Source organism: Sparus aurata, chromosome 9, assembly GCF_900880675.1.
Source record: "Sparus aurata chromosome 9, fSpaAur1.1, whole genome shotgun sequence".
Taxonomy (NCBI): domain Eukaryota; kingdom Metazoa; phylum Chordata; class Actinopteri; order Spariformes; family Sparidae; genus Sparus; species Sparus aurata.
Window position 1 is genome coordinate 4,747,296 of NC_044195.1, and position 14,392 is coordinate 4,761,687.

At 40.8% G+C, this 14,392-nt stretch overlaps 1 protein-coding gene across 7 annotated transcripts in view; it reads left to right on the plus strand.

Annotated features, from left to right (window-relative positions):
- dgkh (diacylglycerol kinase, eta) overlaps positions 1 to 14,392 on the plus strand; it is an 83,166-nt gene that overhangs the window by 8,004 nt on the left and 60,770 nt on the right. For 6 of the 7 annotated variants that reach the window (XM_030427312.1, XM_030427316.1, XM_030427314.1 and 3 more), the window contains 2 exons: positions 11,641 to 11,751; positions 13,882 to 14,040. In XM_030427312.1, coding sequence (XP_030283172.1) covers positions 11,641 to 11,751; positions 13,882 to 14,040 — 270 coding nt within the window. The remainder of the gene's footprint in view (positions 1 to 11,640; positions 11,752 to 13,881; positions 14,041 to 14,392) is intronic. The other variant, XM_030427313.1, reaches the window with a different exon arrangement.

Consider the following 14,392-nt stretch of genomic DNA (forward strand, 5'->3'; position numbering starts at 1 on the left):
AGAAAGAATAGATTTTTTTTTAATTTGCATGTCCTCAGTTTTGGATCGTCAATCACTTATACGCCACACTTGTGTTTTTGTTATGATTCCATTACTAATGACGTTTTGCTGTTTTGCTAACACCAAGCAAGCAAGACATGGCAACCAGCTTATATGACTTACAAGTCCAACAGCAAGAAAGCCAGCTCAGCATCTATCTTGCAGTCTTTTCCTTCACAAAGGTCTCGCCCAAAAACTAAAAAGACAGTCCGAGATTTACTCTTGTCTTGCCTGGTCCGTCTTTTGTGCCTCTGTCATGATTACCATAGAGACTACTGATTATGGTTGTATTGCGCTGCTCAGCTAGCTCTGGTTCTGTTGCCAATTCTGCCACTGCTGCCCGCCGGCTAACTGAGCTTGCTAGCTAACAGCTGCTACAAGTGCAGTTAGTGGTAACTTCAGCAACAAGTTATTGGTTATTTATCCATAAGAAAGAATAGCTACAAAGTGTTTCTTTAAACTATGGTAGTTCTTGTTGAATCAGACTGAATATTCCTCAAATATGTGAGGTTGAATAAACATTCTTTTCATAGCCTCTTTTATCCTGTCATTTACACTCTCAGCCCCCTTTCTGTCTTTTCAGGGTGTGTTGTTGCAGCTGAAGAGAGCTTAAACTTGTGACTAATACTGTAGCTGTGTGATTGAAAGCAGAGCTAATGGCAAGGTGGAGCCTGGTACTGCTGCAGTACAGGGGACTGGGAAAGCTCTGTAAGCCTGACATGGAATAATCTAGATCAGATAGATGAGTTGAATGGGGATGGAATGTTCACATTCATCTTTGTTCCATGAACATGTCTCTCATATATTATAGAAGTTGATACTCTGACCTTCATTTAAATGAAGGCTGACTTTTTGGACAAATAATCTTGGGATTAGCGCTAGGTGAGACAATTAGTGGATTTCTTTGATTTTTTATCCAGGAAGTCTTTTGAGATACACAATCCATTTTGCAAGAGAGACCTAGCCAAAATAGCAATATGGGATACGTGACACGATATCCACATGCTGATTTTTTTGCCCAGATGGCAAATGGATGGACTTTAATACAATGCTGTAGATAAGGGAATCTCTACTTGGAACTGTGTTGCAATTACTTTGCAAGTCTGTTTGTATTGCCCTCTCACAATCAGAAATAGAAACTGTACATAACTATTGTAATCCATTATGGCACTAAAGCAAGGTATAGTTGGGTCCTTTTCTGTCAAAATCTTAGCTAATTGAGGTAATTGTGTGTAAATTGTCGGCCTCAACAACATAATTTAACACCCCCTGTACCCACTTGACACATGTATACTAGCTGTATACATAGCCCAGTTGCAAAACGGAGATCACAGACAGGGGAATTACCCCTTCCTAACCACTGGATTGTAATTTTCCCATCACCACGGAGAAATTTTTAGCATGTGGTGGGAGTCAGAGGAGGAAGGGTACAGAGTTACAATTACACCCAACACAGATGACAATGTGATAAGACAGCTATATGAGAGTGGTGGCGATGTGGGGACCCAAGGAAGAAATACAGACAGAAATTGAGAGATTCAGCACTGGGTTCTAAGACTTGATTGTTTTGGCTCCACAGGCACTCCAGTCCTAAGGAATGACAAATGAGTCGTTAATGGAGGTATGACAGAGCCTCACTGCATGGAATGATTCCCAAGACAGTGGACTTCTCTCAGCTGCAAGTCAGCTCTCCACTAAAACTAAAGACAGATAAGTAAGCAGTCCTCTTCATGGACTGATCAATTACAGTCAGCTTAGTCTTATCAGTCATTATTTGAAATTGCCAGGGATATGTTTTCCTCCAGCAGGGAGGAAGCACTAATATAAGCCATATTTTCGGGATTTAAGCACTTTTCAAGAAATACACATTTGGGAAATTTGCCAATTACTTTCTTGATTTTTGCTCACACATTTGTCCATTCAATACACAGCTAGAGCCTGCAGCGAGATAATTTAGCATAGCATAAATTCTGGGAGTAGGATGAAACGGCTATTCTTGCACTGTCTAAAGCTGAGCATGTGAGCGGAGCTGAGCGGCGAGAATTTCCGCTCCCCGCTTACGTGGTCGTTCGCTCCTTCGCTCCATCGCTCAAAGTCATACCAGACAGCTCCACTCAAAGACCGCTGTCCGCTCACCTAAAATTTCATTCAGCTCTGGTGAAATCGCTCCACGCTCGCTCGAATTTAAAAGAGGGAGCAATTCCTGACGTTGCACCTGTATGACCTGTCTGCTTGCTTTTCGAAATATTTTACAAACTCCATCTCTCAACGAATGACCTCCTTGAAGGCACACGTGAGTCTGGACTTGTGCATGCCCTTGACTCGTGGAGAGCGGTATCGGAACGGAACTGGAGCAAAACGGAACCATCGCTCTGGCCTTTGGATTAAAACCCGCTCTGCGCTCCGACTATATTTTGCACGCTCCGCTCCCTGCTCGCTCCGCGCTCTGCGCTCTGCGCTCCGCTCACATGCCCTGGTCTAAAGGTAACTGAATCAGTCTTCAGAAGGGTGATGGCTGCATGTTGAAGTGTCCTTGGCCAAAACGCTGAACGTGAGCATAACAAACGTGAGTGTAAGCATAGAAATTGTCTTGGGACACTTTGTTTGGAAACACTGTCAGCACCTTGCACGTAAGCCTCTGCCTTCAGTGTATGAATGTGCTTGTCACTGGGTGAATATGGCAAGTGTCGTAAAGTACTTTGAGCGACAAATTGTTATACCTGCCAAGCATCTAAGGGGCAGTAGTCATTCAGAAGATAACCCAGAGGAAATGAAAATTGGAAAAGAGATCTCAGTAGTGTCTCATTAATTTCTCCTAGACAACTATAAGATCTATGTGAGACCAAAGTGAGGCTGTGGCTGATTTCTCCTGTTTCTAAATTGTTTCTCCTGAGAAACAGGTGCAGAAAATCTAAACTTGGGCTCCCTTTAAGTTTCAAAGGAGATCTCATCAAGCTCTCAATGAAGTTTCAGAATGTCTCCCCTGTGCTGGAGAGGAGCTGTAAAGTCTCAAGTCTCATCTATTGCTCCTAAGGAATTTTAGGAGAAACAAATGAGAAATGTTTGAGACCAAAAAAGACTACAGTGAGACTGAAATGAGAACTCTCATTGAGTTCCTTTACGGCTCCATAGCCATAAAGGAGCAAGCTTTGAGCAGTAACATTTTCCTCTGGGAAGTGCCTTTGTGAGCAGCGCAAGTTTTCACAATCATTCGTAAAGATTGTGGAGAGCCCCAGAAGATATGTGAAGTGGATCAAATATTCAGAGCAAAATTAGCATCCCTATACTTCTCTGAGGCCCATCATTTTAAGAATCTTTAACCTTTGCACTTTAGATTAAAACGCGTGTAAAAAAAAATTAGGCTGAGAGAAGGTGGAACGTCGAGCATTTTTATCAAATGAATTCGATGGATGGATTAGTGGAGCTTTAAGATTAAGGATAGTACAAGGCAGCCTGTTACTGACTCTAGTTGGTGTTGATCCACCTCATAGATGGTCAGGTCCAGCATGAACTGGCTATGTGAGTAAGGTGTTTGACTGACTGTCTGGGTATCGTCAAAGGAAGGACGTAGGTCTGCACTGCTCTCTTTAGCCTTTCAGGGAACTCCTGCACTGCTCTTATCCACCAACCACAGCTGCTGGACTCATTTGAACTGCCTGTGCCTTTGTCCATTGTATTAGCGCTGTGCTGTTTAGAGTGTGTGTGTGTGTGTCACCGTGTCAGTGGCCAGGCAGAGTGTGGGTGTAAGGTACATGGTGCTCAGGTTACACATTTTGCTCTGGCACAGGACTTGCTCTCCGTCTTACAATTGAGAAGAAAAGAGGAGCAGCACACAGAGGCAAGCAGAAGGACTATTTATAGATCACTTCTGGCCTACTTGGCAACAGGAAGGAGATGAAGACAAGGAAAGGAACTATGGAGGCCAAGAAGGGACAAACTAGAAAATTGAATGTCCCAACTAGAGCAATGTCACTGCTGTTCCAGCTGGGCAGAGAGGATATAAGTTTCACTTTGTGACTTTGGTGGCTCAAAATCTGAAAGTTTCTCTTCCGACACCAAGACAAAAACCCTATGGCTATTTAAAGCTTGACTGCCTGAGGAATTTCTGGCTGCTTGTTGAAGAAAATCACACACAGACACACACACACACACACACACACACACACACACACACACACACACACACACACACACAGATGTAGTAATGGTTTGTTTCATTAAAGATATATATAAATAAGCTAAGATATAAAAACAGTATGATGTTTATATATATTAAGTCTGCTTGGCACTGTCAATAGTAGTGCAGCTTATACTCTGCTGTGTAATGACTTAACTCTGCAGCTCAGCGTAATCAGCACAGGTTACTACTATATAGTTGTCTCATCAGTCATGAGGTGTTCATTAAGCCTCTCAGTCATCACTGTGTTCGGCCTCTTCCAGTTGGATTAGCTGTCTAGGCAGCTGATTGTCCGGCTACAATAAGTGTATGTGTTTGCTTGAGTATGCATGATTTTGCATGTCATGAGTGGCATTGCAAAGAAGAACCAATAACAACACACTGCCTTGTGCTTCTTAAGTTGCAGTTCTGTTCCAATGAGAAACTGTTTAGGAAATTCCTGAATGCAGCTATTAACCCCCAGTAATCTCAGTAACAGCAACTTTGTCTGCCATGCCGCTGTATTTGAGTCCCATTTTGAGCATTGTCAGAGTAAAGCAGCTACATTTCATACAGGGTAGTCAGCATTGAGGTACTTCACCTTAATCCACCCCGGGGATATGGTCTCCAGGCCATACCTAAGGAAAGGGAAGCAGAGAATTAAGGTAGGTGGACAGCTGTATCAGCTGTATCTGAGAAGTACGATACTAGTATGTTACGGAGAGGAGGGAGCAAAAGAAGAGAGAGAACTGGAGTCTCTGGTCAGTGCTGAGTGATTGACCTGAATTCAAACACACAGACACCTTGGTGTGTGCTGTTGCGCAGACGCTTATATTGAATATACTGTATAATAAATAAATCTGGCTGTTTGGAACACATTAACACTTGCATAAGTAACATAAATAAAAACAAATGATGGGAATAGTGAACACACTATAAAATAACAATCTTTGCTGAAGTGAATGGGTGAGGTGATGTGTGGTATTGCGTTTAGTCTCACTGGCAGACTTCCTCACTCTCTGACTCTCTCCCGGAAATTATCGGGACATGAAATGCATTATGAACTTAAGTAAACTTGTAGACTAATCTGAATTTGATCATTGTTAGAAACATTTCTGTTAATGAAAATACACAACTCAACAAAATATATACAGGTGATCTAGTCGCTTAGTGCAATACAACATTGTTGTATGTGTCTAATGCTTCATCTTCACCAGAGCTACTTTTTGTCACTATGTAATCCAGAGCAAACTATTTGTTTATAAAATGAACTGGTTTATGATTTTGTAACTTAAGTGAAAAAAAGTGGAAAATGTAATTATTGTCTTGAGCCAAAGATGACACCTCCAGGTTTATTATTTCAAAGATTTTGACCTCACTTATATTCCCCTATTCACAGTGGACAAAAAAACAACACCCACTAGTGTTTGGGTGCCTTCGATTTTCACTGCACGATGATTCGTAGTCCCGGTGTATGGAGGACCAAACCTGACATAAGTATAAATAAATAAATAAATAATAAATAAATAAATGCATAAATGCATAAATAAATACATAAATAAATAAATAAATACGTAAATAAATGCTGAAATAAATAAATAAATGTATAAATAAATAAATGCATGAATAGATAAATGCATAAATAAATGAATAAATAAATAAATGCTGAAATAAATGTATAAATAAATAAATAAAAGTATAAATAAAAAGAATAAATGCTTTTTATTTATTTCTACATTTCTGTTCACCTACATGTATTTATTTCTGTATTTCTGTTCACCTACATTTATTTATTTCTGTATTTCTGTATTTCTGTTCACCTACATATATTTATTTCTGTATTTCTGTGTCCATATGTAAATGAGGAGGTAGGCGGTCCTAACCTCAGTCAAGAGCATGATTGGTCAAATCGGAGAGCCAGACAAAAGCAAACGATTCCTGATCTCAAGCCTCGCTCTCTGTAACGTTGTAAAACAGCTCCAGTTAGCTTAATGGCCTCGACCAGTGCGACAGGTTAACTGGCGTTCATTTTAACTTGCGAGGGTCCCAGATGTGCTGGTGGTGTGGTTTGAGAATCCTGTCTGGAGAGCCATGTCCGCTAACCAGGAAAAACATTCTGCTCATCGCTCCAAGTCATGTATACGTGTATTCGTTTTGACGTGGCTTGAACACTTCTATCCACACGGAGAAGCCGGGGCTGCGACTTGCAAACCACTGCTAGACGAGTGCTACAGAGCACAAATCGTCCAAAAGTGCATGTTGTCGGTCTCATATCTTTGTCGTGAATCTCTGTACTCTCAAACAACTCATGTGTGGAACAGTATTAAGCATTTGTTCACGCCGAGCGGCTCGAGAGCGGCGTGGACTCGGCTGTTAGCAGTTAGCTGTTAGCTTTTAGCTGCTCGCTGTAGCGCTAAGAGTAGCGTCCAGGTTAACTGTTGACACATGTTACCACCGAGAGTGAGATGCATGTCTGGGCTTTCCTATGAACCATTGTCGCTACTGGTGTTTGTATCACAGGTTGATCTGGACGTCTCACGATTTGCCACAGCTGATTGACCTCACGCTGAGCTTGGGCTGGATGTCAACGTACTCTGCAGACTGTTTGACCAGCAGGCTGTATGACAGTGTACAGTTTTCACACTGACGTAGCTTCAGCTTAATAACGATGTATGCGGCTCGGAACGATGGCTTTCAGCGACCATTTGAACAGTGCGGAATGAAAAATGCCCGATGGTAACCGGTGTCACAAGGTAGCCTGGACGCTGCGCTACAGCGAGCAGCTAACAGCTAACATAAGAGCTAAAAGGGGTCTCCACTCCACTCTCGAGCCGCTCGGCGTGAACAAATGCCTCAGCCTGTTCCACCCATGAGTTATTTAAGAGTACAGACATTCACGACAAAGATATGAGACCGACAACATGCACTTTTGGACGGTTTGTGCTCTGTAGCGCTCATCTAGAATACACATGTACATGACTTGGAGCGATGAGCAGAATGTTTTTCCTGGTTAGCGGACATGGCTGAGGACCCCTCTCTCTCCAGACGGGATTGTCAAACCACACCACCAGCACACCTGGGACCCTCGCAAGTTAAAATGAACGCCAGTCAAATTCATAACTAAACCAGAGCTACATGAACAAATGTCAACAACTGCAGCTAACAGTTAGCTGAGCGGGCTTGCTGGTAGCCAGCAACATTCCTGTACAGTGTACAGGAATCAGCGCTGCTAGTAAGGCAGAAGTAGTAGACCCTCATCGAGCACACTCCTGTAACCAATCATGCTCTTGACTGAGGTTAGGACCTCCTACCTCCTCATTTACAAATTGACACAGAAATACAGAAATAAATATATGTAGGTGAACAGAAATACAGAAATAAATAAATGTAGGTGAACAGAAATACAGAAATAAATACAGGTAGGTGAACAGAAATGTAGAAATAAATAAAAAACATTTATTCTTTTATTTATACTTTTATTTATTTATTTATACATTTATTTCAGCATTTATTTATTTATTCATTTGTTTATGCATTTATTTTTTTATACATTTATTTATTTATTTCAGCATTTATTTATGTATTTATTTATTTATTTATGTATGTATGCATTTATGCATTTATTTATTTATTTATTTATTTATTTATTTATTTATTTATACTTATGTCAGGTTTGGTCCTCCATACCGGCTCCAGCTCTGATCAGTTGTAATGAACACACAACAAGCAGTTGGACACGTTGATTTTCATGCTAAATATCTGCCTTCTGGGGCCCGTTACACAAAAGTAGGATTAAGACATCCAGGATAAGTGACTGAGCTGAGCTCAATGAATCCAAAACAAGAGTGTCCAGGCTTGATTGGTTGTACAAAGACCAAGCCAGAATGAGCAGACATGGATTCATCAAGCCAGGTGAAACCAATCCTGGATAAGTGCGCGCTCACGGCTCCCTCAAATAGACCCCGCCACCGATCACAGATTCACTGATTCACCATGGCAAGTAGAGCGGCTTACTTTTCCCCGCCGGAGGCAGAAATCCTCATGGAGGCATACGAGGAGGTAAAAGACATAATTAAAAAGAAAGGCAACACCGCCACAGTGATAAAGCAAAGAGAAAAGGCATGGCAAAGTATTGCTGACCGCCTGAATGCGTAAGTAGTGCACAATTATACACTCACCGCTCCGCTGAAACATCACAATTACAATCCAAATAGTTAATTCACATCTCCAAAAACGCAGTTGTACTCTGATTATGAATCAGTTGATCTTTTATTGAAATGGACTGCATATATGAGTAACACTGTGTAAATGTAACTCCATCAGACTGTATAACTCTTTGATAAATAGATGAGCTAATAATATTAATAATAATAACCACCTCCGGCGCCAAATACAACTGGCAGATATAGATATGCAGTACAAGAAGAAAAAGATGGAAAACCTTGCACTGGAGTCCGAAATAAAAAAGAAGACAATTAGAAAATTGGACCTTGAAATAAAAAAACTTGAGCGGGAGGTGAGTTATGCCTTCAGTGCACACTGTATGCTGACTGTAACACAAATGTATAAATCATTATTCTCCTTTCCTCCCCCAGCTCCAAGAAGATGACACATCTTAAATAAAAAAATAAAAGGTCAATCCACTTAAAGTCAAATGAGCCAATAGCCTATATGAAGGCCCAAAATGTGTTCCTTTCTGCTCTGACAATGGCGAGTGAAGGACCAATATGTGTTAAATGATTTTAGTTACTATGCATGCATTAAATTTCAGTTAAATATGTCCTGCAGTGGCAGAGGAATTTGTGTGTTTTTTTGTTTTTTGTTTTTTTATTTAATTCAAATTGATTTGGCTTCTTATGATATTTGTGCTGTATACTGTGTAAGCTTGCAGGGAGGCTACTGCATCCATTCATTTGTCTGTTCATTTGATGTTTATGGATTTGTCCTGCATTTATTTCAGTGTGCAGACATGCGGGGTGTATTATATACAGAACTTTGAATGTGTATTTATCCTTGTGTTGTATAATATGCTTTGATTCTGTGCTTTCCATCTTGTAGAGTCACTGTGTGACTTCAGTTTTGAAAGGAGCTGATGGTTTACCTGTTTTGCTTTGTCCTTATTCATAAAGGAACATAATGTTACACTTTGATGTGTATTTATATTTATATAAGATGTGTCTTTTATACGACGGAGTATTAGGGCCACACTGAGGAAGAAAGAAAAAGTCATACATTTATGAGACTGATTCTTTCTGCGTAAAAGATGCATTTTCTTGCATATTCTTTTTAAAGTCCTGATACTTATGACAATGTGATGCTGATGTGCCAAAAAGATTAAGTATCTCCTTGTTTGTGAAACCTATACTGAAGTACAATTCCACGAAATGCTCCACAGCCCTCATTTTAACAACTCTCCTCTAAAACAACGGGTTACAATATTATGACTTTATTCTCGTAAATGTATGACTTTATTCTCAAAGTCTGTACAAAAATTTTTTCTCTCTCTGTGGCCCTAATATTCCGTCATTTTATATATAGCCTTATATTCTATGGGAAACTGTAAATTATCTAATGATAGCAACATCATCTAAGATCATTATTTATCCCAAATGATTCAAATTAATGATCACAAACGTTTAAATAATGACAGTGGGTCTAGTTATATGTGATAACAATGTGTAGTGGGCAGTGGAATAACTATTGGTTTCCATTTGTGGTGACTGCTGACTGAGATAAGGGACGAGATTAAATAGATCCTGGAACTTAGCCTGGTCTGGAGCAGGCTAGCTCCACAGAATAAATCTCCATGGTAATTTATACAATAACATATCCTACTGCCCCCTATCCCACTTTTGTGCAGCCGGATCACGGATAAATTGAGCCAGGATAACCAAGATATCCCGGCTTAATCCCTTATCCTAGTTTTGTTCAACGGGCCCCTGGTGTGATGTTATGATGTGTGTTGGAGTTATAAGTCTTACTAATACTATTCACTTTGCTTTGTTAAAGCAGCACTTACACATGTTCAACTCTCAACAGGCTGTTGTCTTTTTTCCCTACACCTTGAGGCATGTAATTAATTTAGTTCTACATCGTTGATGAACCAAGACACCCCGGGGTGAAATTGAGAAAATGTGTTTTTGACATTTTAGTGAAAAGATCCTTTAAAAACCACTCCTTCAGTGAAGCAGTAAAACTAACACTCCTGTCCTAGCAAATTCCTCTCTTTTGTAATAATCTATGTGATCTTCCATTATGGTTCAGTATACGCCTTCATCATACACTATGACATGAATGTGTATCTGTATATATATAGTGTGTATTCGCAGTGAGCCTGTATTCAGTGTTTTCTGTGTTTAAGTTGACACAGCTGGTGGGCAGGATGTCAGCTTCAGGCCTCTGTCTCTGTTTGTAATTCTTCTCTTAGAGAACAGCCTTCCTTTGCTATTAATAGCCTGTGTGTGTGTGTGTGTGTGTGTGTGTGTGTGTGTGTGCATGCCCCACCTCTCCTCTGTGTGCCCAGAGAGAATGATGTTCTTCCGCACAGCATTTCCATCTGTGCGTTTGTGTGTGTTTTATCTTCTCCACGTCCACTGTTCCATGTCTCACTGTATTTGCTCTGTGTGCCCAGTGTGTGTTTGTGTGTGTCAATGCGTGAAAAATTATGGTGGTCGTAATGATGATGAGTGTGTGTACTGTGTCTCACATGGAAAGCTGGTGTGATTTGATGTGACAAGACTGGAAGACCTTACTTCTTTCTGTCTGTCTGTCGGTCTTCTCATCATTCTTTTAGGTTTTTTATAAATCAACCACTCTCCCATCTGCTCCCTCTCAACCTGTGGTATACTGCATTTTCCTTCTTCTCCTCCCCCTCTACTGCCTTCAAAATAACCATGAAATGCTCCTGGTGTGCAGAACATTGACAACGTGAGTCTCTATCAGACTTGTATGGTGGAAGACATATTTGTGTTGAGTTCCTCTGGGTTCAACAGTTGGCCACGGCAGCAGACACAGTCAATGGGATGCCCTTCTTCCCCTCCTTCCCTTTTCTTTCTCCTCTTTTTCTCTGGCCCAGGGGAAAGGGTTGAGTGAGAGTGATGTGTGTTTGTAGCTCTTCAGAGAAATGAGTAGTGGTGTGTGTGTGTGTGTGTGTGTGTGTGTGTGTGTGTGTGTGTGTAAATGGGTTTCCTTTCTTCTCCACTTTGAGGACTTTTCTTTGCCTCCCATGCATAAAATTGCTTAGATTCACTCATACACACACACAAAAACAGTCATTTCATCTTGACAGTTTCCTGCAGATAAATACTAGAGGGTGAGAGTGACATGCAGAGTAAAGAGAGAGAGGGAGAGACCAAGGCTTTGTGTGATTTTCTGATGGAACCTTTCACTGATATGAGGCCTGGTAAAACAGCCTTTAATTTTTGTTGTCTCTCTTCTCCCTCCAGACGAGTATAAAGGAGGGATTGTTGCTGAAACAGACAAGCTCCTTTCAGAGGTGGAAAAAACGCTACTTCAAACTGAGAGGCCGAACTCTCTATTATGCCAAAGATGCCAAGGTATGCTTGCCAAGCTTTTCCTCATGCAACACACGTACACAAGCAACTACAGGTGGACAGGATAAACGTTCTCAATCCTTCTGACTATAAATTGAATTAGTTTAGATGCTAAAGCTACCAAACTATTAGTGCTGATCTTCAGTGTCTGTCCTCTCATCTCAGAATTGACGTTCAGTGTGTAGGGACAAAGCTTTTACAGGCTCAGTCTCGATCAGCAACTAGTTAGCTTAGCTTAAGCACAAAGACTAGAAACAGGGCAAAATGCTGGCACTGTTCAAAGGCAGTAAAAACACCTCCCAGCACCTCTACAGCTCACTCACTGACATGTCGTATCTGTAATGTATACAGAAACAGAAGCAACAGAAGGTGTTATGTGGCAGGCTATCTACTATAAATTGTATCAGATAGTCTGTCAATGCAACTTGTAAACTGTGATTTGTTGCTCTTTTCTGTACACGCGACATCTTTTGCATGTCTGTCCGTCCTGGGAGAGGGATCCCTCCTCTGTGGCTCTTCTTGAGGTCTCTTCCATCGCCTTTTTTTCCTCTCATTAAAAGTTTTTTTCCATCAACATGGCAAGTTTTTCCTCACTTGAATCGAGGACAGAGGATGTCGTTCACTGCACAGATTGTAAAGCCCATTGAGGCAATGTGATTGTGATTAGGGCTGTATAAATAAGATCTCTTTACTGATACCAGCAACTTCCCAGAGCCTCTGCCCATTCATTAGTGTCATTTTATCTTGCTTAAGACAAAATGGTTACAAGACAGCATGACTTGTGCCTATATCTACAACTTATATTTTTCAAACTAAAATGTAGTTTAAAAGATAAAAACTTTAGCAAAATCTTTTTTTCTTCAACCAAAAAAGAGCAGATGAAACATTATAGACTGGATTTTTCCCCTAATGGAGCAGATCTGTTTCCTCTGTACTGCGGCCGTCAGGACTACAGCAGCAACACACTGCAGGACTCAATGAGTGTGTGGAGAGACAGAGAGAGATAATCTTTGTTGGTACACGCAAGTATCTGCTGTCATACACCGGACAGTGTGTGTGTGTGTGTGTGTGTGTGTGTGTGTGTGTGTGTGTGTGTGTGTGTGTGTGTGTGTGTGTGTGCGTGCGCGCGTGTCATACGGGGGGTGCAGATGTGAACATGATGTGACGTGGGGAAAGTATGTCGGCTACTGTATGGGAAATGCAGAATTTTCAGCTAGACTGCAAGTTTATTTAAAGCAGCAGCACTAGCTGAAAGCCACGCTGTTTTGCAATCAACAAACTATAAAATATTAAAAATAAACAAAGGTGCATTTCATCTGAACAGCTAACATATTTGGTGACTGTTTGGTGATCAAAGTGGTTATTTGTCCTTCACATTATCATCAAATTAATTTGATTTGATTGGACTTAAAATGACTGTGGATGTGATATCACCAGACCAATAGACCAGACACTCCCTGCAGTTGAAGGTGCAGTCATTAAACCTTTTCATCATATAATGATAGGATTAAATGTTTTATCTTGACTACACTGACTAAGACATCAACATAGTTTTTTTCTTTAACTAAGATAAGACTAAAATGCAGAAACTTTTAACCGACTAAAACTTGACTAAATAAAAAACAGGATGATGTTTGAATAAATATGATAAAAGACTCAATTAAAAGATAGTTAAGCAAAACCAACAGGACTGCAGAGGATTTTGTTCCTGTTGGAGAGAGTCGTGCTCGCGGTTTCCCTGTTTTCTGTCTCTATGCTTAGCTAAGCTAACCTGCTGCTGCTAACTGTAGCCTTTAAATGTATTTTACATTAAACATTGTCCATCTACTCTACATAGCTCACTCTTATTAATCTTGTTACTTTGACACTGATCTTTTCAAATTTCATTGTATCTTTTATTTTCCCATCCTTAATGTCTTAAATTGAAATATATTCTTTGTATTTTCTTCCTTTCAGCAATACCAAAGCTTTATGTTCGCCTGTGTTTAGTTTTAAGCACATTTTTGTTTTTTACTTCTGAGCTCTCTACTGTTATTGACATCTCTTTTGCTTCTAACCTATCTTCCCTGGTCTGGAACATGTGTGTGTGTGTACGTGTGCTTGTGTGTACGCGTGTGTCTGCACGCGCACCAGTCTGGCAGTGCCCTGGCACGCTGGCAGGAGCGGGCGCTGCGCAGAGTGTCCAGGAGTCGCGTGTGCTGGCGAGTTCTGTCAGTGTGCTGGACAGGCGCACGACACTCCCCCCCACCTTTGGGTGCCAGCGGATCTGAGGAAGGCCTAGTGAGAATTCGGGTCAGCACAGCACAGCCAGGGGCCAGGGGCTGGACCACTGCAACAGCTTCACCATTCCCTAGTTATCAACTCTCCTGTACATGATAGTGCTGCATTCATGACATATGGGGCTACTGGGTTGAGAAAGATTTACTGTATTCACATAGAAAATATAGCAACTGTGTGGGTTGAACATTTCACAGAAGAGATGCAAAATTACAAAGAGGGTGTCATTCTTTTGTGCATGAATTAAGGAATAAAGCTCTTCCAGCAACATTTTTGGAGGAGGTAAACAGTTGTTGCAAGTCCAAAACATTTTTATTACCATATGACATGAATGCCCAGTATATAATATTTATATAACTACAGGTAC